The sequence below is a fragment of the Mustela putorius genome, unplaced genomic scaffold (genome assembly GCF_011764305.1).
Source record: "Mustela putorius furo isolate JIRA1106 unplaced genomic scaffold, ASM1176430v1.1 tig00000253_pilon_pilon_pilon, whole genome shotgun sequence".
NCBI lineage: Eukaryota > Metazoa > Chordata > Mammalia > Carnivora > Mustelidae > Mustela > Mustela putorius.
Window position 1 is genome coordinate 447985 of NW_025421329.1, and position 27393 is coordinate 475377.

The following is a 27393-nucleotide window of genomic DNA, read 5'->3' on the forward strand; positions in this document are numbered from 1 at the left end:
ATGTAGGTTTGTTATATTTACTTTCCTTTTTTTAAGATTTTATTTATTCATTTGACAGACAGAGATCACAAGTAGGCAGAGAGGCAGGCAGTGAGAGAGGGAAGCAGTCTTCCTGCGGAGCAGGGAGCCCGATGCGGGGCTCGATCCCAGGACCCTGAGATCATGACCTGAGCCAAAGGCAGAGGCTTTTACCCACGGAGGCACCCCTGTATTTACTTTCTTCAGCCAACAGCCAGCAAGGAAAAGGGGATTTCATTCTTACAACCTCATGGAACTAAATTCTGCCAAAAACCTGAATGAGCTGGAAACAAGTTCTCCCGTAGTGCCTCCCAGAAGGAATGCAGCCCTGCCAACACCTTGATTTTAGCCTTTCAGGTGCTGGAGCAAATAATCCAGCTGAGGATTTATGACTTACAGAATTGTTAGATAATACATATGTGTTGTTCTAAGCTGTTAAGTTTATAACAATTTGTTATGGCAGGAATAGAAAACTAATACACTGTTCCATAGTGCCCCTTCCATGTCACCATGAAGAACCATTTATTTACTCAACAAATACTTATTCACTCAACAAACATTTAGTGAGGACCTATGATGTACCAGGCACTGTTCTTGGTCCTGGAAGTATAGAATGAACAACAGAAAAATTCCTGTTTTCAACAGGAAGTGTACCTGCCAATGGAGGGAGACACCTAAACCAAACCAATGTGTCAATGATATGGTAGATTGGAAAGGCGAGTGCCAGAAGGAAAAAATAAAGCAGAAAGGGGACAGGACACAGAGTGGTGGGAGGAGTGTGGTGAGAAGGGTGCTCATTGAGAAGGTAACATATAGGGACACCTGGGTTGCTCAGTCAGTTAAGCATTTGCCTTGAGCTCAGGTCATGATCCCGGGATCCTGGGATCAAGTCCCGCATCAGGCTCCATGCTAGGTGGGGATACTGCTTCTCTCTCTGCCTGCCACTCCCCCTGCTCGTGTGTGCACTCTCTCTCTCTGACAATTAACTAGCTAACGAAATAAATAAAATCTTTAAAAAAGAGAGAGACAATAACATTTAAGCAAAGAATTGAAGGAAATAAGGGAGTGGCAAGCCATGTGGATCCATCTGGAAAGGAGGAGAGGTAAAGGCACGTGCAGTGGTTCTGAGATGGGAGGTGGTCTGGGCTGCTGGAACGGCAAGGATGCCAGGATGACTGGAGCAGAGTGAGCAAGGGCTATAATGGGAAGTGAGTTGGAGAATGACAGGGAGCAGATCCCAGGGTCTTGTAAGGATGGTGGGGCAAGGTGTACTGTCAGGTTTTGAGCAGAGGAGCACCATGATCAGACTCCTCCTGGCTGCTGAGTGGGCATGTAACTGCGGCTGTGGGGAGGCTGCTGTTGTTGTAACTTGGGGAAGAGATGATCTGGATGGTAGAGGTGGAAAGGGAGAGAAGTGGTTGAATTCAGGACAATAGCATTTAGTAATGGATCGGTTCCAAAATAGGAGAAAAAGCAGATTCAAGAAGTTCAGTTTGGTGGCCCCCCAAAGAGCCTTGTCTCTGTATTAATACCTTGATGCAGGCCCCTCATGAATCTGGGTTGAGCCCAGTGACTTGATTTGAGCAATATATGTGGCAAAAGTAAGGCTGGCCAGTTCTGGCCGTTTAAACCTTAAAAGGGCCTGGTAGCTTTTACTTTCAATGCTCCCGGGAACTTGAGCTGCCACGTCTTATGGGAGAAGCAGCATGCAAAGACCATGTAGAGTGGCCACAAGCAGAAGGAAAGACCTTGAGCTTGCAAAGAAAAGGAAGGAAGCTCATCGGGCCCAGCTCCCAGCTCACACTCCAGCTGAACACAGCAAACCTGTGACTACCGACAAGCATCACAGAAAACCCACTAGGTGAAGCCCAGCCTAATTGACACAACTGTGAGAAAACAAAATACTTGTTGAAACTACTAAGATTTAGGGAGGTTATGCAACAATAGATATATTAAAAAAAAAAATGACCCCAAGAATTTGGGCCTGAGCACCCAGAAGGATGGAGTTACCATTAACTAGATGGAAAAGGCTACTAGTTAATAGGTTTTGGGGGATAACTTGGGGGGACAGATTAAAATCTAACTATGCTTATCAATGAAAAAGAACATATTTTTCTGGGTGTGGTGCATAAACAACGATTCTTGGAACACTGAAAAAATAAAATTATATTTAAAAAGAAGAACATATTTTACTTAATCTATGAGAAGAACAAGATCTTCTATCTTGTAAGCATTGTTGGATTTTCCAAGGCTCCTTCATTTGAAGAGCAACCTTTTGGACCCCTGATGTAACAGCAACAGCAGTGATTAAAGGAACTGATTATTTTTTTCTGTCCAGGTTCTGAAGCTCTGCTGACAATCAGTGAAATCCCCATCAGGGCCGAGAGACCCTAGCCCAGTGTTTCCAGCTTCGCCACTGTGGTTTCAAGGCTTGGGGATCAACCACCTAAAGGAGAAACCATCGTGCTTGCTCTGTTGGCTGCTTTCTGCAACTGGTCACAATGAACCACCTTGAGCTTGGCTGATGGGCTTCTGGAAGTGCACAGCCTCGGGAGCGAGGCCCTTGCCAGTTTTAGATTTAATCCTTCCTGTGGCCATACACTTCAGAGGTAGTACTATGAGGGCAAAGAAAAACTGCCTGGTCACTTTCATCAGCCTGTAGGTCTCTGATGATAGGTATTTGGACTAATACCTTATAAACTTGAACCCAAATTAAGTATTGGGGAAAAGCAGTGTGTACCCCTTAAGAATTCTTAATGCTCCAGAGCAAATATTAATGTGAAAGGATTACTTTTATGCTGTCAACCTCCTGCTCACTCATTCCCAACCTGTGCAGCCTCCTGCATTTATCCACCCATCTCCATCCCTGCTTAATCAGGATTTGGGAACGGTTTAGGATGTAGCTGAAGTAAAACAACTTAATCATATTCACATGGACTCATTTCTTCTGGGCTCAACCTTTTCTTGGGCAAGTGTTCCTGGGAGGGAGGAGTAGCTTCCACTCATAGTCCCCCTTCAGTCCTTCACACCACGACTAACCACTGGAACCTTAAGTTGGATGGGAGACTGGGCTTCTTGGCACAAAGGGATTCACAATGTTGAACAACTGTAGGGCTTATGTTTAAAAAAAAAAAAAAAGTTGATGTGCTTGACTTAATAAGCATTTTGTTTTCAGAAAAATGTTGGGAGGCATTTTTTAAAAATTTCACCATAAAATTATGTTGGGGATACCCAGGCTTGAGAGACGACATTCTGAAAGTGGGTGCCATATTGGTTGTTACAGTGTGGTCATCCTGGAGATGTGTTCATGATGGGGGGACACTGGCTACCACTGTTTTGTCTCTTCAGGTCTCTTAAAGTCATCACACACCTTTGGCTATGGTTTCTTCCGAGTACCATTAACATGATTCCAGATTCCTTCCCTGAAGTCCCTCAATCCTTGATGGACTGCTGCTCTTCAGCTTGATTTTTCCCCACCCCCTTAAAAGCATGCACCTGTCTCCAGCTGTCCGGTGCCTGGCATCACTGACCAACCTGTGGACTTCCTTCCGCTTCTGTGCCACATCCAGTCTTATCACTTGGAGAATGTTCAGTCAGATATGAGGGATGAAGATGGTTCATCAGAAACACATCTGCTTCCCAAACCGGGCCCAAGCAGACAGGTGAGTCCACCCTCTCAGCAGAAGAGGGTATAAAGGCCCATCAAGGCCTTTTGGCCAAGGAGAATGGAATGTTTCTTAGCTTCAAGTCCTCAAGAAGCAACCCTGTGACAAGGTGGCAAGTGAGAGTTTGTCTGGGAGATGACCCCAGGACACACAAATAGGGGAACAAAAAGGATACAGGGAAGGGAAGAAGGTCAACATGAGGTGTATTAATAAGTCAACTACCACAGAGGGGAACTGAAGCTTAATTTCTGTGGGAAATCTCTCAAAAACAGGGTAAAACACATACCCCAGACTTATACCACCCACAAAGCTAGGGAGTGAGCATATTAATAAACTCCTGCTCATCAGTGGTTGAGAGCTGCTTCTGGGGCTGCTGATTCCTGGGCATTTCTGGTCTGCTGTGTGCAGGGACAGTGCAGGTTTCTATAGTTCCAGAACAAGTCCTCAGACACAGAGGTGCAGATGTTAGCCACTGAATGTTTTCTGAGGCACTCTGAACTGGAGGATCAATGGGCAATGACAGTGGTCTGCTCTAGGACCCCTGCTCGGCGGGCTTTCATTGGCAAATCAGACCTTGGCACGGTGCGGACCTGTGGCCGAAGAAAACAGAAGCTGACTATACGGTTAGTCCTGGGATAGGTTTCTATAGAACACTAAGGATATATGTACTGAACTGTTCAGTACACTAATATATGTACTGAAGAGCAGTAGCCGAACCAATAATAAATGAAGTAATTCTTATAAGTCTGGACATCCTTCTAGGATAGACTTAAGTGAAAACAGCAGGTTATGTAAACCCATTTTGGTGTTAAAAACAGAAAATTCATGCACAAAAAGTCTAGGGATACAAGATAAAGTGTTACTAAATATTGTCTCTAGGGAAGTGGGGTTATGAGTTCATTTTTGTTGGGCTGGTTTTTCTGGGTTGTTTTTTGTTTGTTTGTAGGTGTTGTTGTTGTTGTTTTGCTTTCCTTATTTATTTTCTGATTTTTTGTAGTGAGCATGAATTGCTTTTAAAACAATGACCAGATTTTTAAATTTCTTTTCTTTTTTTTATTATGTTAGTCACCATACAGTGCATCATTTAGTTTTTGATGTAGTATTCCATAATTGTTTGAGTATTAACACCCAGTGCTCCAGATTGTTTTTTAAAAATTCCACAATAATTTAATACAATCTCAAGATTCAAGAATAATTTCAGGACTTTTCTAAATGTTCCCTCCTTCACAATGTCCTTTCCTCCCTCCCCGCTCTTACCTATGCTTCAGAACAGAATAATGACCGCACTTATTTGCAGGTGAACAATGTACCATCATCACTCTCAAACATGGGACACAGTGAGCAATTCGGCAAAAAAGACTTTTGAGCAGCCAAAGAGAGGTCCCCACAGCTATGAGCTAAAAGTTATCTATTTTGCTCATAGACAAGTGCCACAGACTAGCATTTAGGACTTTTATACATACTTTGTCCACAATTCTAACAGACATTGCTGTCAGACTTCAACTTCACAATTCAAAGCAGCAAGGAAAAGAGGAGGAAGGGCCTGCCCTCGTCAGACACACAGGAGGCAGACAAAACAGGCAGAGCTGACAAGTGGGGAGGTTGGGCCCAGGCAAGGCCTTCAGGCCTCGGCACTCAGCACAGGTGCTGCGGCTTCCTGCAGGTAGAGCACATGCCCTCCATTTCCTGGCCACTTCCAGAAAACTCCCGTTGCCAAACCCAGAGCAGGATCACAGGGTTAGCCTTGAGGAATCCAGACCAGGTTTACTTATACTCAAGAGAACCAAGCATCCAACCATCAGGGCTTAAAGAGAAGCAGAAAATAGGCCTATAGTAAAGATCATTCATGTTAAAATACTGCTTCAGCATTTTGATGATATAAGGCAGACTAGGGAAAGAGATTACTTTCTTATCTTTCAACCCTTTCTACTCTTGTGTGAAATGAGGTAGATTATCCTCTGGATCGATTCTGCTCTTTAATATCTGAACTGATCACTAAGGAATTCACATCACCCTTTATGTTTTTTGCCTCCATGATTCTATCTTTTTTTTTTTTTTTTTGACTCCTGGTTTGACACTATTCCTTAAATTAAAAAAAAAAAAAATGGGAATTGGAGAATAAAGCTCTTTTACACTGACCAGTTTTTAAACTCTTCATAAAAGGGGTCTTGAACAAGCCCAAACTTTTAAATATGAGTAGAATAAAGTCAAAAGAAGATGAAAAGAAATGGCATTCCTGGTGAAGTAGGTCAGATGATTTTCAGACTCCAAAGTGTCCTGATAGTTTTATGTGATCCAGTCCAGTTCCTCAAAAAACCCTGCCAACAGGTAACAGGTCTTTTTGAAAGATTTTGAAGCCAAAGGCTCCCCACCAGCCAGCCCATCGCTTACTAAGTTCTCAGCCTCATTAAGAATGAGAAACAGATACCACGGCACCAACCTGTCTACAAGAACACAGCGAGACCAATGTAATTGCCTGTACAAGGAATATAAATCAGCAACTCCCAAATCATTCATATTTACACCCACTCCATTTTGGTTGTCTTTCCTTTATAATTTGGCCATACATCGATGTCGAGGGTATAATTTCATCTGGGGCTTTATCAGTTACCGCCCAGGGCCATGATTATATGGTGCAGGGAACTTCCTCTCCCTGAGGGAGGCTATCTTTAGTATCTTCTTGATAGCCACTTCTTACACAAAATCAAAAGAAAAGTCTTGGTTTCCTTATGTGGCTCCAAAATCACTAAATATAACATTTAGAAACAATTTATCAACTGAAACCCTTGGGTTTTCAGCGGCCACTACAATTTTCCAAAGCAGAGAGTTCTTATTCCTCCCCTTTATTTTTTTTAATCAACCTGCAATAAAAACTTTAGAATCTTGATACTGACCACTCAATCATGAACGAAGCTCAACTTTCATCTTGTTAGTGTCCAGCCTAACTTGCATAAAGACTAGTTTTGAACTATCAGAACCATAGCAAAAAAATAAATAAATAAAGGTATGAATTCTGCAAGAAGTAACTTTTTACAAATAAAATTAAAAATGGCTCTCCAATCTACGATTCAAAAGATAATTTATTAGTCTGAGGAGGAATCACACACTAATCACACACTACACTCAGTAATACGCTTCTTTTATTTTTGTGCCTTTATCTTAAAAATATATTTAAACAAGAAACAAAGATAATATTGAATTTTCCCATAAATTTTGCTTTCTTATTTACAGTGTTACATTGTAAATAACATTCCATTATACACAAATTAAGGACTGTGCATTCCTGTATGTTCTCTTTACATATTCTCTCATAATATAGTACATATAGCTCGAAGATATGCAGTATTTAAGCTTAGAAAAGCTTGAGGAAAGAAGTACAAACTTTATCAATAAGACTATTATTTAAAAAGGTTCTGACCTTAATTCTCTGCTAGATTGTTTCACTGAAACCATTCTTTGTTAAAGAAAAATGCCCCATATGAGGGATGAGAATAACAGTTTAAGTTAGCACAGGATCCACTTAAACTGGTTAACAAATAAAAACACTTTATCACTTAGTACTGTTATTAAATGGAGCACTACCACTGTCAACTCATTTAAACAAGGAGATTTACTCTTCAGCTCAGACACATTACACCAACGACAGCTGGTACCTCTGTATGAAATCAAAAACATTTCCTTTGCAACGTTAGGTTTTACTTGTAAACAGTAAAGCACACGTTTTGTAAAGGTGATTTAATCATTCCCGGTCTTAGGTTACACGATAAGGAGTTTGTATTTCATCGAGGGAGAAGCAAGCGCACACACTGCACACACGCACACGCACACACACACACTCAGGTCCGCAGGTCACTAAGCGCTAACTACAGCAGCACTAGTGTCGTGAGCGGTGCACGAGGATGCAAGAGGGATTATAAAATGGCGAAGATAAAACATCCAACTTCAGTTAAAAAGCCCTGAAATGCTCAGGCTCTGAAATGTCTCTCGGACGCTTCACGCTCGGCCTGAAGGGTCAGTTCATTGGGTTCTCCAGGCGGCAAACCCCACCTTCGATTGCCACGGACTGTCCGGCCACTGCACCAGGAGGGAGTCTTGAAATGTGAGTCTGCAGAGAGGGAGACAGGAGAGCATTAGAAGGGCCAACTGTGTCCTCCCATAAGTGACGAGGACAGAGGAAGTACTAGAATGCCACAGACTCTCTTTGCATCTCAGAATCTCCAGACCGTGACGCTGGTAACTGTTCAGTGCAGAGAGATCCTGTTTGGTCAAATCTTGCAGAGGATGTTTAGTGAGCATCTACTACCTGTTAAACATGGCACTAGCAATGGCAAGTACAGAATGAACAAGATAGCAAAGGCTTCTGAGGGCACAGAACTTACATTTTCGTCATATTCAGAACAATAGTTAATGGTTTTAAGGTCAATTTTATTGAACATATTCTAGTTCTCTGAAAAGCAATAATATACATTTTGTCTTCCAAAGCAACTGAGAATACCTGATTCACATTTATGTTTTACTCCCTAAGGGATCGGAATAACTTGCAAAAATTCCAATAATTCAACAACCTCAAAAGTGAGGCAATGAGACTGAAAGAAAAATAGGAGCTTACAAAATAAGGTAAAGACAGGCATGAGATTAACACACAAACTCTCACCTGACTTCTGTCCATGCTGGAAGCAGCCTGTTGCCCCATCTCTCAGCTTCCTCATTCCATAACCAGAGCGGTGGTTCATGTGTGTCCAGAATCACAATAAACCAACTGCTCAAGGGAATAACTATTCCTGGTACAAGGCCTGGGAACTATTTCTCTTACAGGGCTGTATACACAGAAGGTACCACAGTTAGTGGGTGAGTGAAGACATCAGTTGTATAACAAGGAGTTTTGTAGGGTTGAGTGTTAGCTTTACTCAAAGGACGCTGGCTCTGATAGAAAACAGTAAAAGCTGTTCCATAAGGGGTCAGGACAACGTCAGCCAGGAATTCCTATTTTTGATGATCTGGCTTAATCCAGGGATAGATAAATGCCGGGAGCTTCTAAGAAGAACAGAAGGACTGCATATCCCTTAGCTAATCCTCTCTAATTCTGCTCTCTAAACAAGTTTTTCCTAAGGACTAAACAAAAGTGAGTTCGAGCCCAGGGCAAGGCCATTAGAGGCAGCTAGCAAAATGGACAAGCCTAGAGTGGGAATGACGTCCTCTCATGCAACCAAATATGAAACGAGCCTATGTTTTAGATGGAATGACAGCTAAGCTCTAACTGATTTGTAGTTTGAGGGTAGACAGTATTCTTGAACCTCAATCCCCAAGTCCTGTTAGAGGAGCTGACATAAGTCAAGAATTTGGAAAGTTCTAGAGAATAGCAAACATTTTCTGGGCACTGAGTTTTTCCATGTGCAAGGCAGGAAGCAACCTATAACCTACCAGGGTGAGGTATGTTGCCTCAGGTAGCGAGCTAGGTGAGGCAGTCTCTGTGGTATCTCCTGGGATACAAGTATCAGTGAGTTCTCTCACAAGGCTCGTGCTTTTGGGAACGGTGTCCCAGAATCTGGGCTCATTATTGCATCGAGGGCCAAACTTGGATCTCACCATATGGAAATATTGCACCTGAGGAGTCCACAGTAGAAAAGCTTGTGGCTCTTTTGTTTCTTGTGATACATCATTAACCTAGCAGGAGTTAGAACAGAGTGCATTGTTTAATTCCACTACCCAGCAGTCTTTGTCACATCAGGCACAAGAATCTCAATTCTCACAATTCCCAGAGCTCAATGTTGATGGAGCCGTTATTCTTCCAGGAATTCCTTAACATGAGGCAAAAGAGAATTTTTCCCCCAGGTATCATTCATCAGTTTTTTTTTTTTTTAAATTCTTCTAAAAAGACAAAAAAATCCCTGAAAGAGTAGAAGTCCCTCAGTCAATTTCATCCCTAATCTCATCCTCTTTGGTCATGAAGAGAGTCATGCAGCTATGACAGAGATCAAGAATGAGGCAAAACCCTGGTGGAAAACAGGATGGGAGTTCCCCAAAGAAGTAAACATAAAGTTACCATATGATCCAATAATTCCACTTATGGATATATACCCCAAACAAGTGAAAGCAAGGACTCAATAGCCAAAAGGTGGAAACAACCCAAGAGTTCATAAACAAAATTTGATGTAATATTATTTGGAATATTATTTGACCCTAAAAATGAAGGAAACTCTGATATATGCTACAACATGAATGAACTTTGAAGATATTGTGCTAAGTGAAATAAGCCAAATACAAAAGAACAAATATTGTAGGGTTCCACTTACATGAGGTATCTATTAGTTAAGTTCATAGAGACAGGAAATAAGATGGTGGCTGCCAGGCGCTGGGGGAGAGGGAATGGACAGTACCGTTTAGTGGGTATAAATTTTCAGTCTGAGAAGATGAAAAAGTTCTGGAGATGGATGGTGGTGATGGTTACATAACAATATGAATGTACTAAATGCCACTGAACTCTGCATTCAAAAATGGTTAACATGGTAAATTTCATTATGCATATTTTACCATAATAATAATAAAGAAAAAAGAATAAAGCAGAAATGACAATTTCCTACCCAGTGGAGAATAATACTCCATATGATAATATTAAGAAAAAAGGCTAGCTGGGAATGAATCTACAAGGCAGATCCCCATAGAAGAAACATTAACACCATCAGGTTCTGTTCACAAATAGGTTGGCATTGTCCAATCAGGTCTGTTAAAATATCTGTCCCCTAAGAGAAAAGCTCACAGGGAAATCTGTCTTCATGTTTCCCAGAGATACAGGGAGAGTCCAGTGGGACCTGCTGGCAGGCCTGGTGGTCCAGGCATCAGAGAATAAATTAATTGTTTAAAGATCAAAGAGTGAACATATGTCCAAGCAGATGGCCTGCTACTTGACCGGCGGGAGGATGGTCTTAAGGCAACAGATTTCCTGCTGATCAAGGAAAAGACCAGAGCTAAAAGGAAGAAATTCTTGCCCTATGCCTTAATAGCAATCCCTTGAGATTTACAAAAACACAGATGGCCAATTCAAACTTATCTCTGACACTCCCCCCTCCAGGTTTATGATAGAAGAACATTTAAATAAACCAAGCTAAACTACAAAGCATCAAGGAGAGTTAGGAAGGAAAAGAAAAAGGATTGCAAAAGATGACAGAGGTTGTCCATCAACAGATGAATGGATCAAGAAGATGTGGTATATATACACAATGGAATACTATGCAGCCATCAAAAGAAATGAAATCTTGCCATTTGCGACAACATGGATGGAACTAGAGCGTATCATGCTTAGCGAAATAAGTCAAGCAGAGAAAGACAACTATCATATGATCTCCCTGATATGAGGAAGTGGTGATGCAACATGGGGGCTTAAGTGGGTAGGAGAAGAATAAATGAAACAAGATGGGAATGGGAGGGAGACAAACCTTAAGTGACTCTTAATCTCACAAAACAAACTGAGGGTTGCTGGGGGGAGGGGGTTTGGGAGAAGGGGGTGGGATTATGGACACTGGGGAGTGTATGTGCTTTGGTGAGTGCTGTGAAGTGTGTAAACCTGGTGATTCACAGACCTGTACCCCTGGGTATAAAAATTTATGTTTATAAAAAATAAAAAATTTAAAAAAAAGATGACAGAGGTCTTGAGATAGCTGTTAACAGTACATGGACAAAATACTTCGAAAATGCACTGAGATTTGTATAAAATTTGCTATTTATGTAAGACAGAAATGCTCAACTAGACAAACTAGTTAAGATTAACTTCTCAGGGTTACCTCTTTCCCAAATCATCATCTAGTTAAAAGGGATTTTGCAATTACAAAACCCATTCGGGTAATCTTGGTGTTGAAAGTAATAAAACGGTTGACCATCCGTCCGAACGACAGTACTTCCCCAGTTTCACCCATCCATATGATCTTCTGACTCATCAGTAAATAAGTGCCCTTGGTCTGAAAACATTTGATCCAGAATGTATTTGAAGCTTTCCGTGTGTCAAGGAGCATCAAATCACATTATAAACAGTGGGAGCTGTTTAAGAGAATATTTTATACAAGTATTCATCTTGAAATGTTCTTTTGACATGTGGACTGGAATTCCTCTTGTAGCTAAAAAGAGACCATTTTCTACAATGAACTTATGTGTCAGCACTGAAAAGTGCAATAAAGTATTTTACATTGTCTAAGGACTGTGTAGACTCTTGGGTACCCTATAAGCATTAAGAACTTAACAAGGTGTCTTAAAACCATTTAAATGCAAGTGTACTTTTAGGAAAATTTATAACTAATGATAAATAGCACATAAAAATCAACATGACATAGCAGTAATGAATTCATTTTGGGTTGTTTTCCTCTACTTCTTGTTGCATGCCCCACTCACATACCTCTCTAACCATGATTCCATGTCCTTGTCTGGTTCTTTCTCAAGTAAAGACTTCCTTGACAGGATCCCCAACCCATTCTAGAAGCTCTTCTGGCACCCAGCTGAGCACTTCTTGTCCTGTTATGTAACTGTCTTGGTCTTGGTCTGCTTTGAATTTGTAGCCTCTGTAAGTGAAAGTCAGTAGGAGGCAGGAACTGGTCTTACACAGGACTCTGTATTTTTTGCACTTGTCAAAGTGCTTGACCCAGAAGGCACACTCTGGAAATGCTGAGTGAAATGACTAAAACACACCCTCAAGGGGCTATAAATGCATAAAGAATCTCAAGTGTGTTAACTAGTATAACCAACTAGTTTGATTAAAAAGTCAAACTAGTTTGGCATAGCAGATTCTTTTAAATAGACATTTTTTTAAAGTATAGACAAACTTTTCCATTTTCCAAGTGGTTGTGTTTAGAATAGAGATGGAGCTCTAGAGTTCTCAGATGTTAACAGCTCCACACCAGTGGAACTCACTGCCTTACACATAAAATTCTCTGCTTTCTTGTGAATTCCCTGACCGACACACAAAGATCCTTGAAGTTAATATTCCTTGAAGAATTATCCACTTACAAATTAAACTAACTCAAAGCCAATATTCGTAGGCCTATATCTTGTTATAAAATCAAGTACATTATATAATAACAAATTTAGTCTAAGATTTTAAAAAGAGAGAGTTAAACACAAAATATCACAGAAATGATATAATCCCTTGATGTACTAATCACAATCTAAGTAGTAGCTGAGACTTCCTATCATTCATATTCATGTCTTTAAATCTCTTAAGACCACCTTAGTGACTGTTCTTTTGTGGTTTCCAAGAAAGCCTGAAGCACACGATTTAATTTTAAAAGTCTCAAAGCCTTTATTTAGTGGTTATATTTTAATCCATCTTTTCCACTCTTAGGAGAATTGTTGAGATCTGCCACAAGAGTCAAGGGAAGAGGGAAGAGTCTCTTAAACAAATTATTATCCTCCTTTGGTGGGGTCAGGAAAATAAAATCTGGACAGACATGGTCCAAAAAAAGAACTTGGAAATATTTTATTCATTGGTTTCATAATTCTGAGGGTTTGGTTTTCTGTTTTTTAAAAATAGAGCTTGAAGCAAGATAGTACTGTCAAAGCAATACAGGCATTTACAAATAGAACAAATGACATTGAGAAAACATTCCACGTAGAGAGACTTAAGAAACAATATTTCAAAACACATAGGAGGTGTGTTTTCATCCACCAGAACCTTTCAAAGTACATGTAATATATAACATATCATGTCTAATTCTAAAGTTAATCTACGACACAGTTTATCACAACGGTTATGTGCATGGGTTACACATTCAGAGCATCTTGGGTGCTGGGGCATTTCCTCTTCTTCCTGGACACACTGAGGGACTACATTTCTCAGCTGCCTTTCAGGTAGGTGTGGCTATGTGACTGAATTGGGCCAGTGGACTAGAGTACTCTGTGCCATTACCAGCCCTAGCAGAAAATCTTCTTATGCACCATTCTCCATGCTCTCTCTTTGACGACCTTGAGGCTCATGTGCTGTAAAGGAGCCTCGGACTCTGGTTCACAGCCTGGAGGAGAACCTGTTGCTAATCACAAGCCCCAATTTGGATTTTATGGGAATTAGAAACACACTTCTTACCACATTTGAGCAACTACACATTTTGGAGTTTCCTTCTTAGAGCAGCTAGTGCTATCTTGAACCAGTAATGGTTCAATACAGGCCTCTGTGCTTTCTAGCTGTGTAACCTCTGTTGGCTACGTAACTTCCTAGGGCCCTACCTTTAAAATGAATATAATAATAGCATTTATGATCAGATTGATAAGGATGACATGAGATAGTGCATGCAATCAAATGTGTCAATTAATGTAAGATTATCATTATTTAAACAAACACAAAACCATAGAATAAAACATCATACAGCACAATCTCTTTTGTAGATTATTGGATATCAAAGAATTGGAAAATTCTATTTTAAAAGTTAGATAGTCTCCAAAAATACAATGTGGTATTTTAAAAAAATATTAGCTGCATGCTAACAGGTAAGTTTCAAGAAAACGGACATTTTAGATCAGTATTTTTGGTGGTGCTATTTTGCTGCTACACATAAAATAATTAACAATTGCTGAGTATTTAGTAACTGCTAGCATTTGTGTATATCTGCTTGCTATATAACTCATTTTCTAAGTTTCAAAAACAGTGAACATATTTGGGTGCTACAGAGAAAAGCAAATGGTAGAATACTGACAAAATGCCTTCTAAGAACAGGAGGGATTGTAGGGAAGACAAGTACAACCACATAAAATGATTAGAAAACTATTAACAAAAGCACATAACCATGTCCTATAAGGGTAGAGTACTCCAAAGTGTGTTTTCTAACACCACCAAGCAATTAACTCTATTCTGCCAATACTGATCAGGGGCCCTACAGCTGAACTCAGTGCTGACACTGTCTACCAGGTGATAATGTCAGATCCATAAGTTCAGGGCTCGGTCCCACAAGACTGCTGCTCCTTCCCAGTCCAGACACCAATCACAAGTCGACATTGGTGGACATACCCACAATAAATGGCAAGTTCCCATGACCTCTCTCAAGTTTGCTAATTTGTTAGAGTGGCTCACAGAACTCAATAAAACAGTTTACTCACTAAATTACTGGTTTATTGTAAAAGTATATAATTCAGGAGCAGCCAGATGGAAGAGATGCCTAGAGCAAGGTAGCTGGGAAGAAGCTCAGAGTTTCCGTGCCTTTCCCAGACATGCCATTGTCCTGGCACCTCCACATGTTCACCATCTTTACCCCACTGGGTTGTTCTGGAGGCTTTATTACATAGGATGACTGACTAAAATTTAGGAACCGAGGACAGAAGACCAAATATTATAATAAAATATGATCCCACTGCTCTTACTGCTTGTGATGTTCAAGGGTTTTGAGAGCTGTGAGTCAGGAACCATGAAGGAAGATCAAAAATACATTTCTTATGATAAATCACAATATCACAGATACTGAGCCACAAGTATCATAGGAAATCAGGAGTGAGAAAATAGATGCAGATCAAAGAATTGAGGAAGACATTCCAGAGGCCCTGGCACCGGAAGACAAGAAGAACAGGAGGGCAGAGGGACACAAAAATGACATGCTGGACTTTAGTAAGGGAGAGCTGCCAGGTTTATTTGGTTTGACCCACACAGTTTTCCAACTGTTAAAAAAAGAAAATATTTTTAAATGGAGAAGTTATATAAAAGCATCTCGATTCCTAGCTTCTCTTGAAAAATTTGGCAACCTTTGATTCCTTCACTGGGGTAGCTACCTTCTTAAAGTACATCTTTGGCAAGAATTTTCTACAGGTGGGGCTGTGTTCTTCCTGCAGCATGTGTTCAGAAGGCTCCCAATATCTCGTGATCCTCTTTCTGTGGATTTGATCCACTGGGTTCAGGGGGTGGCAGCCTGATCCTTCCATAGGAAATTCCATCAACCTTTGCCCAGTGGTTTTAGTGGCCACTGATAATCATTGCTTAGACCCCTTATTTCATGAGGGATTTCCCAAAGGGTGGTTTCCTGTCATTCTCACTATATTAAGAGCTGAAATTCTACTATGAAGAACTTTCTCTCATCAACTTTTTGGTATTCCAAAAAACAAAGTTTATATATGAAAGGAGGATAAGTACTTGATTTTTCCACAGTCTTTTGGAGGTACAAATAATAAACCTCCAAAAGCACCCAATCATCACCCCTCATCATTTTTGTGGTGCTAAGAAGAGGGAACATGGTTGGGGGGGGGTAGGGAGAGAAAGAGAAGGCACAGCATTTTACTTCTTCATTCATATCAGCTAAAGGCCAATTCTTTTACTTATTTAAAAAAGAGAGACAGAAAAAAAAGAAATATAAGAGCTACTTCCAAACTGCCAGTGCAAAAGAAAACTGCTTATCTGGCTGGACTGGCTTGTTAGCTCTGCTCTGTATGACTTATCAGTACACATTTTTTTTTTTAAAGATTTTATTTATTTATTTGACAGACAGAGATCACAAGTAGGCAGAGAGGCAAGCAGAGAGAGAGAGAGGAGGAAGCAGGCTCCCCACCAAGCAGAGAGCCCGATGCGGGACTTGATCCCAGGACCCTGGGATCATGACCTGAGCTGAAGGCAGAGGCTTTAACCCACTGAGCCACCCAGGCGTCCCAGTACACATCTTCTTTAACTCAAATACAGTACCTTATAGAATGAACTGGCTCCTTCTGGACGGACTGACATTTATAAAATAAGTGTTGCAGCCAGTTAAAATGGTAAAGTTTGCTCAAGTTTGCTCAAGTTCAATCTGACTATTTAGCAGAAAGTTCTTTCACCTAGTTCACCTTGATGAAAGAACTTTCTGCTAAATAGTCAGATTGAACTTGAGCAAACAGGTGAACTAGATGTTAAGATAGTGTATGAGTCTGCTAAGGCTTCCCTAACAAAATATCTCAGGCTGGGTGGCTTGAACAACATCAGTTTATTTTCTCACAGATGAAGATTATCAGTAGGTTTGGTTTTTCTGAGGCCCCTCTCCTTGGCTTACAGGTGGTCTCTTCTCTATCTGTGCATCCTTAGTGTCTCTTCCTCTACTGATAAGGACACAAATCCTACTGAATTAGGGCCCCACCGTTAGGTTCACTTACCTTAATCACCTCATTAAAGGCCCTGCCTCCTAACATAGCCACATTCCCTGTTAAGGCTTCAAGATATGAATTTGGGCGGTGGGGGTGGGAACACACTTCAGTCTATAATAGGACCAGTGCATAACAGATAAAGATCTTAAAGTAATAGAGTAAAACCCAACAACACCCCATATGTTCTCATCTCCATTAGTTCTCTGAGCTGAACTCCTCCTGCTCTCCCCACTTCGGTCCTTTCTCTCCACTTGCCTCCTTGCTGTTACACCACCACACAGCACACCCCAGCCTGAAGGCCATTATAGATGCTATTCTCACTGCCTGGAAAGCTCTTCCACCCAGTGTCCCTGTGGCTCCCTTGTTCAACCCTGCCAGATCTGTACTCCAAATTCACCTATTCAGGAAGATTTACACTGGCCACTGGTCCTGAATCTCACTACCTCTCTGCTTCAAGGGTTCCTTTGTCCTTAACTGCTATCTAACCAGCCATTTATTTTACTCCTTTATCTTATTCACTGCTTGTCTCCCCCACAGGGACATAAACTCCATGGGGGCAGGGAGTTTATTGGTTTATTCATTGCTTTTTCCTCCATTCCTAAAAGAATAGTCTGGCATATGGTAGAGGGGTTCAGTATATTGGTAAACAAATAAAGGACTTTTTTTTTTTTTTAATGAGGGTTGGGAAACGAAAGAAGCAAACCACAAATTAGCTATCTTATATTTCTTAAATTTTTAAAAAAGATTTTATTTATTATTTATTTGACAGACTGAGATCACAAGTAGGCAGAGAGGCAGGTAGAGAGAGGGAGAAGCAGGCTCCCCGCTGAGCAGAAGGCCCAAATGTGAGAGTTGATCCTGAGATCATGACCTGAGCCGAAGGCAGAGGTTTAACCCACTGAGCAATCCAGGCACCCCTATATTTCTTAATTTTATATTTTAGTTTTTGATTGTAGTTTATGTTATACATTTGTAATGATATTTATGTAAATGAAACAGTCAAAATGATATTGAAGTGGTGGACCTTTAAAAAAAAGTCTGAAAATAAAAGCCTGCGTATTTCCCAAGACTGACACAGTATGACCCAACAGATTCTGTTCATTCACTGACACCAGCATCACATGTCAACACACATCTCCTCCTGTAGAAAGAGATCGATGCAGACATCAGCTACCTAAATGGTGGTCAAATGAGGGCTGTGTGCCTTGTGTGTCTCTTACATCAGGCTACATTAATAAAATTTTAATGAAGTCAGCATGAGGAGGAATATGGAAAGCACTAGAGCAACCTTGTTTGCATGAGCTTTTTCCCTTCTGGAAAGCAGGACATCAGGGCCTCCTGCTCAATCTTCCATTATCAGGCAGGCTTAAAGAGACAGATATTCTTTTTCCCTACCATTCTCCTTTCTCCTGTTAATTCTGCCTTATTTTCAAACTGCTGAGTTCTTGGTCACATATTTTTCCATCCACTAACAGTGTCACATGAATTTTCTTAATATACTATGGAATAATGTATCTATTTCATAGGATAAAGACCCATTTAGCTACAGGCTAGGTTTGTCTTCTGTATTTATCACTGTGCTACTTAGGGCATGGAAATTTGGTACTGTGAGGTGGCTCTGTTGGCTGAACATATCTTATGTCCTTACATAAGGACATTCTTACCTGATGTGATAATAGTCATTCTGTGCTTTCTTTTACTGGCACAAATGTGATAGACCTTAAATGACCGATTCCAGGGAGAAGGGCAGGGGAAGTGTGTCTGGTTGGCTTTTATTGCTTTGTTTCTATTATGGGCATTTCTCCCCCTTAATGAGTGAGTCAGGAGACACCCCCCCCCCATCTTTTCCCAGAAGTTCCCTGCCCACTGCTTTCAAGAGCTGTCTTTCAAGGAGATACAACTTGTGAATAAGTATATTCTGAACATTCTTTGTGTGTGGCATTAAACCTTGGAATGTAGTTTATTGCTCTAAAAATAGTTTGGTCTTTAGACTTCATCCTGAAAGCAGATGTCCTCAAGCAGTTGACGGTGTCACATGAACCTGCTTAACACCGTCCAGAATAATGTGTATGTTTTATAGACCAAAAACCAATCTACCTACAGGTTTTAAGATCTGCTGCTTACTTCCTAAGTCTCTGGGATAGTGGGCAAGTCAGTGAAGTCTCTTGGGTTATAAAATGAGGACTTTGGGGTTAGATTATTTCTAGAGCTGCCCCCCAAGTTTCAACATTCTTTGATGCTGACTTCATTTAGCTTGTGTATACATTGCTAATGAATCCAAAAACAAGTGTTTTACTTCTATTCCATCATTGTCTTTCACTAAAAGTAATAAATAGGCCAGAGCAATTTCAAGTTGTAATTCCTAAGTTCAACCTAACAAATCAGAAATATCAACAGAATGAGGAATGAATGCCATATGTTAGTCATTTTACTATATGTCACCCTACCTAGTTTTCCACATTTAAAACAAGGATACCATAAAAGATCCAATGGTGAATGTGGACAAAACACAAAGACATTATAGTAAATTGCATTGTGTACTGAGACAAGGCTACAAAGAGGGAAAATGTCTATTGTTCTCACATATAAATATCATGCCTTAAAATGCTGTCTGATGAGAACAGCATGTTGTTCCAGTCTCAAGGCAACTTTTGTTACTTCTTTTACCATGCAGAGGACACACTTCACAGGCAATATCAGACAAGATTACCCTCCTATTTTTAACTTAAAAGTCCTGGGAAGGCATCCACATAAACATGGCAGGTTTCACAGTACCTATTACACCATCACTCACATAGAGAATTATCATGAGCATTCCATTTTGCTAAAGGTGATAAAAGCTCTCCATGATTTAGCAAATATTTATTCTGCACTTATTATAAGGAAACAGAAGAATGAAACACACATGGATCTTGCTCTGAAGGCAATTATGTCTTTGTAGGATATAGAAACTAGTTCTTTGTGAACCTAGTTCCTTATGACATCTTAATAAAAATACCAAGCCCCTATATTTGCATAATACTTTAATTTTCACAGTGCTTTTGCATCCTCAAAATACTATGCCAGCTAGAAAGATGTATACTATACCTGTATTTCAGGTGGAAAAAAGCAAGGCTCAGAATGGTTATGTGGTTTGCTTACAGTCACAGAGGAAGTGGAAAAACTGAGACTTGCATGAAAGCCTGTGGACTCCAAATTTTAGGGTTCTCTTTACTCCCACAAAGCCTTGCCATAAGGATTCTAAATCTAGCTCTGTTAAGAGACACACCTCTCACTGCAGGAGGCTTATGACTATGTCGTCTCCCAGGATGAAATACAGCTTGCACAGAAAAGTTATTGCCATAGATTTTACCAACAAGTTTCAGGATGATTCTGGGATTCAGAGAACTGGGTCTGATCCTTAACTTTGCTGCTGATAAACTAGATAGTGTCAGGACTGAGAGGTTACTGGCTCTCTGGGATTCAGCCTCTTTGTCGGTAAAAATTTAATTCAATTATAAAAAATTTAATTCAATTATATTCAGGATTCTTTCTGATTCTAACAGTCTACATAGTTTTGTACTAGAAAGCCACTCTAAATGTTTGAATAAGTGTTTTCCAAAACAACCCACATCTAAATTTTCCTAAAACTTAGGTTATAGATTTTTTAATAGCTCCTCTAAAAACTAATTAAAATCCCAATTGGTTCTGGGACTTTGTATCACCTTCTCCTTAGACCCAGCCTAATGCTGAGGGATGTTCTTAGAGGGTAGTTTTATGACCACCTACGGAGACCCACTACATATTAGAATATCTGAGGTTGGGGCCTGAGGCTAGATTTTCATGCCATCCCCATCTCCGCAGAGAAAAACCTGTCTCTAGACTACCTCTTGGATAAGTAGGTTGGCAGGCAGGAAGAAAGGTCCATGGATAAGTCATGCAGACTAAATGTAACTACACATCTGATACCACAATGTTAATGCATACATACTCAGACTGTAGAGGCCTTTTATACCTTCTACTCTGATTTTTAAAATTTTCTTTACTCTTTTTTTTTTCAAATGTTTTAAGAGGAACATGTACTGCTTTTATACTAAAAATTGTTTTTTTTTTTTTTTAGACTTTATTTATTTGACAGAAATCACAAGTAGGCAGAGAGGCAGGCAGAGAGAGAGAGAGGAGGAAGGAAGCAGGCTCCCCACTGAGCAGAGAGCCTGATGTGGGGCACAATCCCAGGACCCTGAGATCATGACCTGAGCCGAAGGCAGAGGCTTTAACCCACTGAGCCACCCAGGTACCCCTAAAAGAATAAACCAATATATGTGATTTCATGTATTCTACATAATCACAGTTGTATGTAAAAAAAAAAAAAAAAAATCACAGCTGCAAAAACAGAAGGAAATATACCAAAATGTTAACAGCAGTGAATGTGGGGGTAGCTTGCGGCATTCCAGAAGGATTCACTCAGGGCTGGGGCTGATTTTTTTTTCTTCCCATTATTTTCCTGCATCTTCTTAATTATGTAGGATGGTGATTTAGTGAGTGTTTAATGCAGCAATTCAATATGTAAATTAATCCGTGTCCTTTTATTACTCTTCTAGATTCATCTGGAAGGTGTGACTGTGCCCCCACTCTACTTCCTACCACTGCTCAAAAGGAATGAACGAAATAACTGTAATGTCCACACAGGACCCAGCAATGGCATCTGGCTGGTCACTCTGTTCTCTTTGGAACACCTTTTTCTCTTGGCTTTAGGAAACCATATTCACCTGGGTCTCCTCAACCTCTATGTCCACAACTTTTCAGTCTCCCTTGCAGGTTCCTCCTCCTGTCACCAACTTATATATGTGGGAGTTCCCCAGGGGTCAAGCCTCCTTTCTTCTGTGTTCACACCCTTAAGGATCTCAACGGGTTTTAGAGTTTTACAAAAAGCATTCATACGCTGAGACTCCCAAATATTTATCTCCAGCTTAGGCTTCTCCAGACGAGTAAGTGGTTAGAAGCTGGGTTCTCGAGTTCAGATTGTCATAGCCTGAATCTTACTTAGTTCCACCTCTTTGTAGCTGTGTGACCTTAGGCAAATAATGTGGTGTCTCAGATATTTCTTCTCTGAGGGGCTAATGGTGGCATGAGGTGCCGAGCTAAGAGGAGAGGAACTAGCTGAGTTCTGCAGGCCCAGTGGACAGGGATTACCTGCAGGTCTGTAGGGGGTGGCTCTGGGCCACCAATTCCTTGGTAAAAACAACCCAGTGGCCTCTTCTAGAACCTGGTAGGGAAGTCTCAACATCCTGATGATTTATACTGGGTGAAAATCCAAAATGTCAGTTACAATCTTCCACTTGGTAAGCTGCCAGGTAACACAGATTTTACCATTGCTTGAAAAGAGCATCTTGTATTTGAAACAAAATGAAAGACTAATGTTTAAACTATTATAAAGAGAGAAACTACTATTTGTGTAATGGACTATTTCCTGAGAATATCAGTCGATCTGTCAGTGAGGAATTTGGGAGGGGTACAAATGAAAACCACCAACAAACCCTTTGAAGAAAGTTCTCCTTGTCAAAACCATCTGCTTCCTGACTTCTTATTGATCTGACCCATGTAATGCCAAAGAACTAACTGCTAAGGCATTAAGACCCAGACAGAAGTATTTCCCCTGCTGAACTCCTGCTGCATCCTGTGAGATGCTCTCTGAAAAAAAAGGAGTACAGTTAAATGTCAGGGAAATGGTACAAACTTATTGTTCAGCCCAGTCTACTCTAAAAGAGCAGGATAGGCATGTGAACACTTAATGGTTCAGACATCCTTCTATGAGGGAGCAAAATACATGACCCCCAAATATGCCACTTCTGCATGTGGATTATTTTGATCTGGTAACTGAGACCCAACAGAATCAAGAAAATTTTGAGAACTTTAACCACCTGAAAGAACTTAGATAGGAGGCCTGGCCAGAAAGAGAGCCATTACCAGGGATAATTTTGTATCTGGAAGGCCTATCTGTAGGGCAAGGCAAACATCTAATTACCAAACATCAGCTCACAGTAAGAATATTGTGAATTATCCTCCTCCCCTTGGAATTCCCAGGCCCTTGTTCCATTCCTTAGCTCAGGATGGCATACAAGCCTTAACTGACTCACTTGTCCTTGTGTCTCAATGTTTGTTTGTTTGTTTTTAAAGATTTTATTTATTTATTTGACAGACAGGGATTACAAGTAGGTAGAGAGGCAGGCAGAGAGAGAGGAAGGGAAGCAGGCTCCCCACTGAGCAGAGAGCCTGATGTGGGGCTCCATCCCAGGACTCTGGGATCATGACTTGAGCCGAAGGCAGAGGCTTTAACCCACCGAGCCACCCAGGTGCCCCTCAATGTTTTTTTAATGGGATTCCTATATGTACATAATTAAATTTGCTTTTCTCCTGTTAATCTGTTTTATGTCAATTTAATTAACAGACTGGCCAAAAGAACCTAGAAGGACAGAGGCAAAATTTTCCTCCCCTACATTTCAATAAAGAATTGTGTGTGAGTCTTTACACGAGCTCATCCCAAGTATTAACTCCTCCCTTTAATTCCAGCCACACTCAAACTACTAAAAAGATGTTTCCTTATTTTACTTTAATGCTGAAACCTCAGCTACTTTTGCTGGTTCTTCCTCACCTCACCATCCACTAAATGTTGGGGAACCTCACGGCTCAACAGTTGGACAACTTTTTTTCTGCTCATTTTATAGAAATGTATCTGTGAAATGTTTTGGATATAAAGTGTAGCATCTGGTTGCACTGGAGAAAGAGGAAAGAATAATAACTCTCCAGACCTACTCCTCTTCCACTTACCATTTCACTTCTTTACTTCCATTTATATATATATATATATGTATATATATATATATACATATATATATTTTAATTTCTTTTCACTGTAACAGTATTCATTGTTTTTGCACCACACCCAGTGCTCCATGCAATCCGTGCCCTCTCTAGTACCCACGACCTGGTTCCCCAAACCTCCCACCCCCCGCCCCTTCAAAACCCTCAGGTTATTTTTCAGAGTCCATAGTCTCTCATGGTTCACCTCCCCTTCCAATTTCCCCCAACTCCCTTCTCCTCTCTAACTCCCTGTGTCCTACATGCTATTTGTTAAGCTCCACAAATAAGTGAAACCATATGATAATTGACTCTCTTTGCTTGACTTATTTCACTCAGCATAATCTCTTCCAGTCCCATCCATGTTGCTACAAAAGTTGGGTATTCATCCTTTCTGATGGAGGCATAATACTTCATAGTGTATATGGACCACATCTTCCTTATCCATTCGTCCATTGAAGGGCATCTTGGTTCTTTCCACATTTTGGCAACCGTGGCCATTGCTGCTATAAACATTGGGGTACAGATGGCCCTTCTTTTCACGACATCTGTATCTTTGGGGTAAATACCCAGTAGTGCAATTGCAGGGTCACAGGGAAGCTCTATTTTTAATTTTTCGAGGAATCTCCACACTGTTTTCCGAAGTGGCTGCACCAACTTGCATTCCCACTAACAGTGTAAAGAGGGTTCCCCTTTCTCCACACCCCCTCCAAAACATGTTGTTTCCTGTCTTGCTAATTTTGGCCATTCTAACTGGTGTAAGGTGGTATCTCAATGTGGCTTTAGTTTTAATCTCCCTCATGGCTAGTGATGATGAACATTTTTTCATGTGTCTGAGAGCCATTTGTATGTCTTCACTGGAGAAGTGTCTCTTCATATCTTCTGCCCATTTTTTTTTTTTATATGATTGTCTGTTTTGTTTCTGTTGAGTTTGAGGAGTTCTTTATAGATCCTGGATATCAACCTTTTGTCTGTACTGTCATTTGCAAATATCTTCTCCCATTCCGTGGGTTGTCTCTTTGTTTTGTTGACTGTTTCCTTTGCTGTGCAGAAGCTTTTGATCTTGATGAAGTCCCAAAAGTTCATCTTCGCTTTTGTTTCCTTTGCCTTTGGAGACATATCTTTTTTTGAAAGAAGTTGCTGTGGCTGATATTGAAGAGGTTACTGCCTATGTTCTCCTCTAGGATTCTGATGGATTCCTGTCTCACGTTGAGGTCTTTTATCCATTTTGAATTTATCTTTGTGTGTGGTGTAAGAGAATGGTCGGGTTTCATTCTTCTACATATAGCTATCCAGTTTTCCCAGCACCATTTATTGAAGAGACTGTCTTTTTTTCCACTGTAAATTTTTTCCTGTTTTATCGAAGATTATTTGCCCATAGAGTTGAAGGTCCATATCTGGGCTCTCTACTCTGTTCCACTGGTCTATGTGTCTGTTTTTATGCCAGTACCATGCTGTCTTGGTGATCACAGCTTTGTAGTAAAGCTTGAAATCAGGTAACGTGATGCCCCCAGTTTTATTTTTGTTTTTCAACATTTCCTTAGTAATTCGGGGTCTCTTCTGATTCCATACAGATTTTGGGATTATTTGCTCCAGCTCTTTGAAAAATACTGGTGGAATTTTGATCGGAATGGCATTAAAAGTATAGATTGCTCTAGGTAGTATAGATATTTTAACAATGTTTATTCTTCCGATCCAAGAGCATGGAATGGACTTCCATCTTTTTGTGTCTTCTTCAATTTATTTCATGAGTGCTCTGTAGTTCCTTGAGTACAGATCCTTTACCTCTGTGTTTAGGTTTATTCTCAGGTATCTTATGGTTCTTGGTGTTATAGTTAATGGAATCGATTCTCTAATTTCCCTTTCTGTATTTTCATTGTTAGTGTGTAAGAAAGCCACTGATTTCTGTACATCCATTTATAGTAAATTTCGTCAAAAGACTTGTCTTTACTTATTATCTCAAATGAGTCCCTTTTGTTCTCTTTGTAAATGCTCTACAATCAGGTTTTTGCTTTGGCCACTCCAGTGAAACAGCTCTTATCAAGGTAAGTAAGCAATGCCTGCCAGTGCTAATAAATCTAATGGTCGGTCCTCAGACCTAATTCCATGGTACAAGACTACTGCATCTGATAAAGTTGGTCACCCTCTTCTCCTTGAAATACTTTCTCTCCTTAGTTTCTAAAACAACACATCCGTGTTGTTCTCCAACCTCTAGGCCATTTCATAGTTTTCTTTGGGGGCTCATTTCCCAAATTTATAAACATGAGTGATCCTCAGGACTCTTTTCTCTTGTCTGTGTTCACTCACTTGGTGATCTCACTCAGCCTTCTAGTTTTAAAAGGCATTTATATGCTGAGATTCCCAAGTATACATCTCTAGCTTAATCCTCTCTCCTGACATATACATCCAACTATCTAAGGGCATCTCAATATTAACATATCCCAATTGAGCTCTTTATACTTCCCCACATTCCTATGAAGCCTAGTAAAAAGCAACCCTATTCTTCCAACTGTTCAGGCCAAACTCTTAGGAGTCATCATTGTCTTCTCTGTTCCCCTCATCCATTAGCAATCCATCAGCAAAACCCAACTGATTCTCACCATCTGCACAGCTAACACTCCAGCCAAATCATTATCATCACTTACATGAGTAGCAACAACCTTTCACTCTGTCTCCCCTTTATAGCTGGAGTCACCTCTTATAATGTTAAGTCAGATTATGTCACAAATGGGTTAGTGAGTGACATGATGCTAGTGAGTTTCCAAAGGCTCCCATCTCAGAGAAAAAGCCCAAATCTTAACAATGACCAATATGAGCTTACACAGTCTGGTCCCCCACTGCATATACTGACCTACTAATACTGACCATTCTCATTGACCCTCTAACATACAAGGAATACTCCTAGTTAAGAGTCTTTGCACTTACTGTTCTCTATGCCTGGAATGTTCTTGCCTTGCTCCCATAAATCTTCCAAGACTTCACTCAAATGTCACCTCCTCAGTGAGACCCACCTAACATCAGAACCTTCGTACCTCCTAAAACCCCTCCCAGCTTCATGTCTCTTTTTAGCACTTATCACAAATATTGTATATGCTTTACTTATCTTGTTTATTATTTCTTCCACTAGCATACAAGCCCCAAAGCACAGAGATTCTTGGTTTCTTTGTTTATTCTCAATGTCCCCAGGGAAGTGTCTGAATATAAAAGGTACTCCATACTATTTGTTTAGTAATAAACAAATTACTTCTTTTTAAAAGATGAGTTACTCTGTTTAATCAAAACTCTATTCCTAGTTAAACTGAGTTTTATAAATAGCTAAAATCTAGAAGCCAAAGAATTAGGGCTTCCTTCCTAGTCAATCATTGTTAGTCATTACAATAAATCTTTGAGTAGCTCTAAAACTGGGTAACAGAGGTTAAGAAAAAATGTATTTTTGTCATCTTTGCTGGTAAATATCTTTTAAATTGTACTTATTTCTTTTTTTTTAAAAACCAAATATGGTTACTGAACAAAAACACTGAAAAAAAAAAACCACCATAAACTAAAATGCTAGACTCAGGAAGTTATTGTATCTAAGAGGTCATCATATTAACGACCAGGTCTTCCTATCTAACCATATGGCATTGGAAATGTGCAGAAATTTGGATGGAAATATATTCTATTAAGGTGTTATTGGGGCTTATTACTAACTGCCTATTAAAAGCTTGTTTTGCTTAGATCTTCCATTTTTATTCTTAAAATATACATCATAAGCATTTCTAATGGAGTAGTGTAGTTGGCAGTTCTAACTATTCAAAATTTTACC

General features: G+C 40.2%; 1 protein-coding gene across 4 annotated transcripts in view; it reads right to left on the reverse strand.

The window, feature by feature from the left end:
* Positions 1 to 4753: 4753 nt before the first annotated feature.
* Positions 4754 to 27393, reverse strand: part of TASP1 (taspase 1) — a 281144-nt gene continuing 258504 nt past the window's right edge. For 2 of the 4 annotated variants that reach the window (XM_045078421.1, XM_045078422.1), the window contains one exon: positions 4754 to 7788. In XM_045078421.1, coding sequence (XP_044934356.1) covers positions 7696 to 7788 — 93 coding nt within the window. In that variant the 3' untranslated portion in view covers positions 4754 to 7695. Of the gene's footprint in view, positions 7789 to 22269; positions 22422 to 27393 lie in introns of those variants that run through there. The other 2 variants (XM_004754208.3, XM_045078419.1) reach the window with 2 other exon arrangements.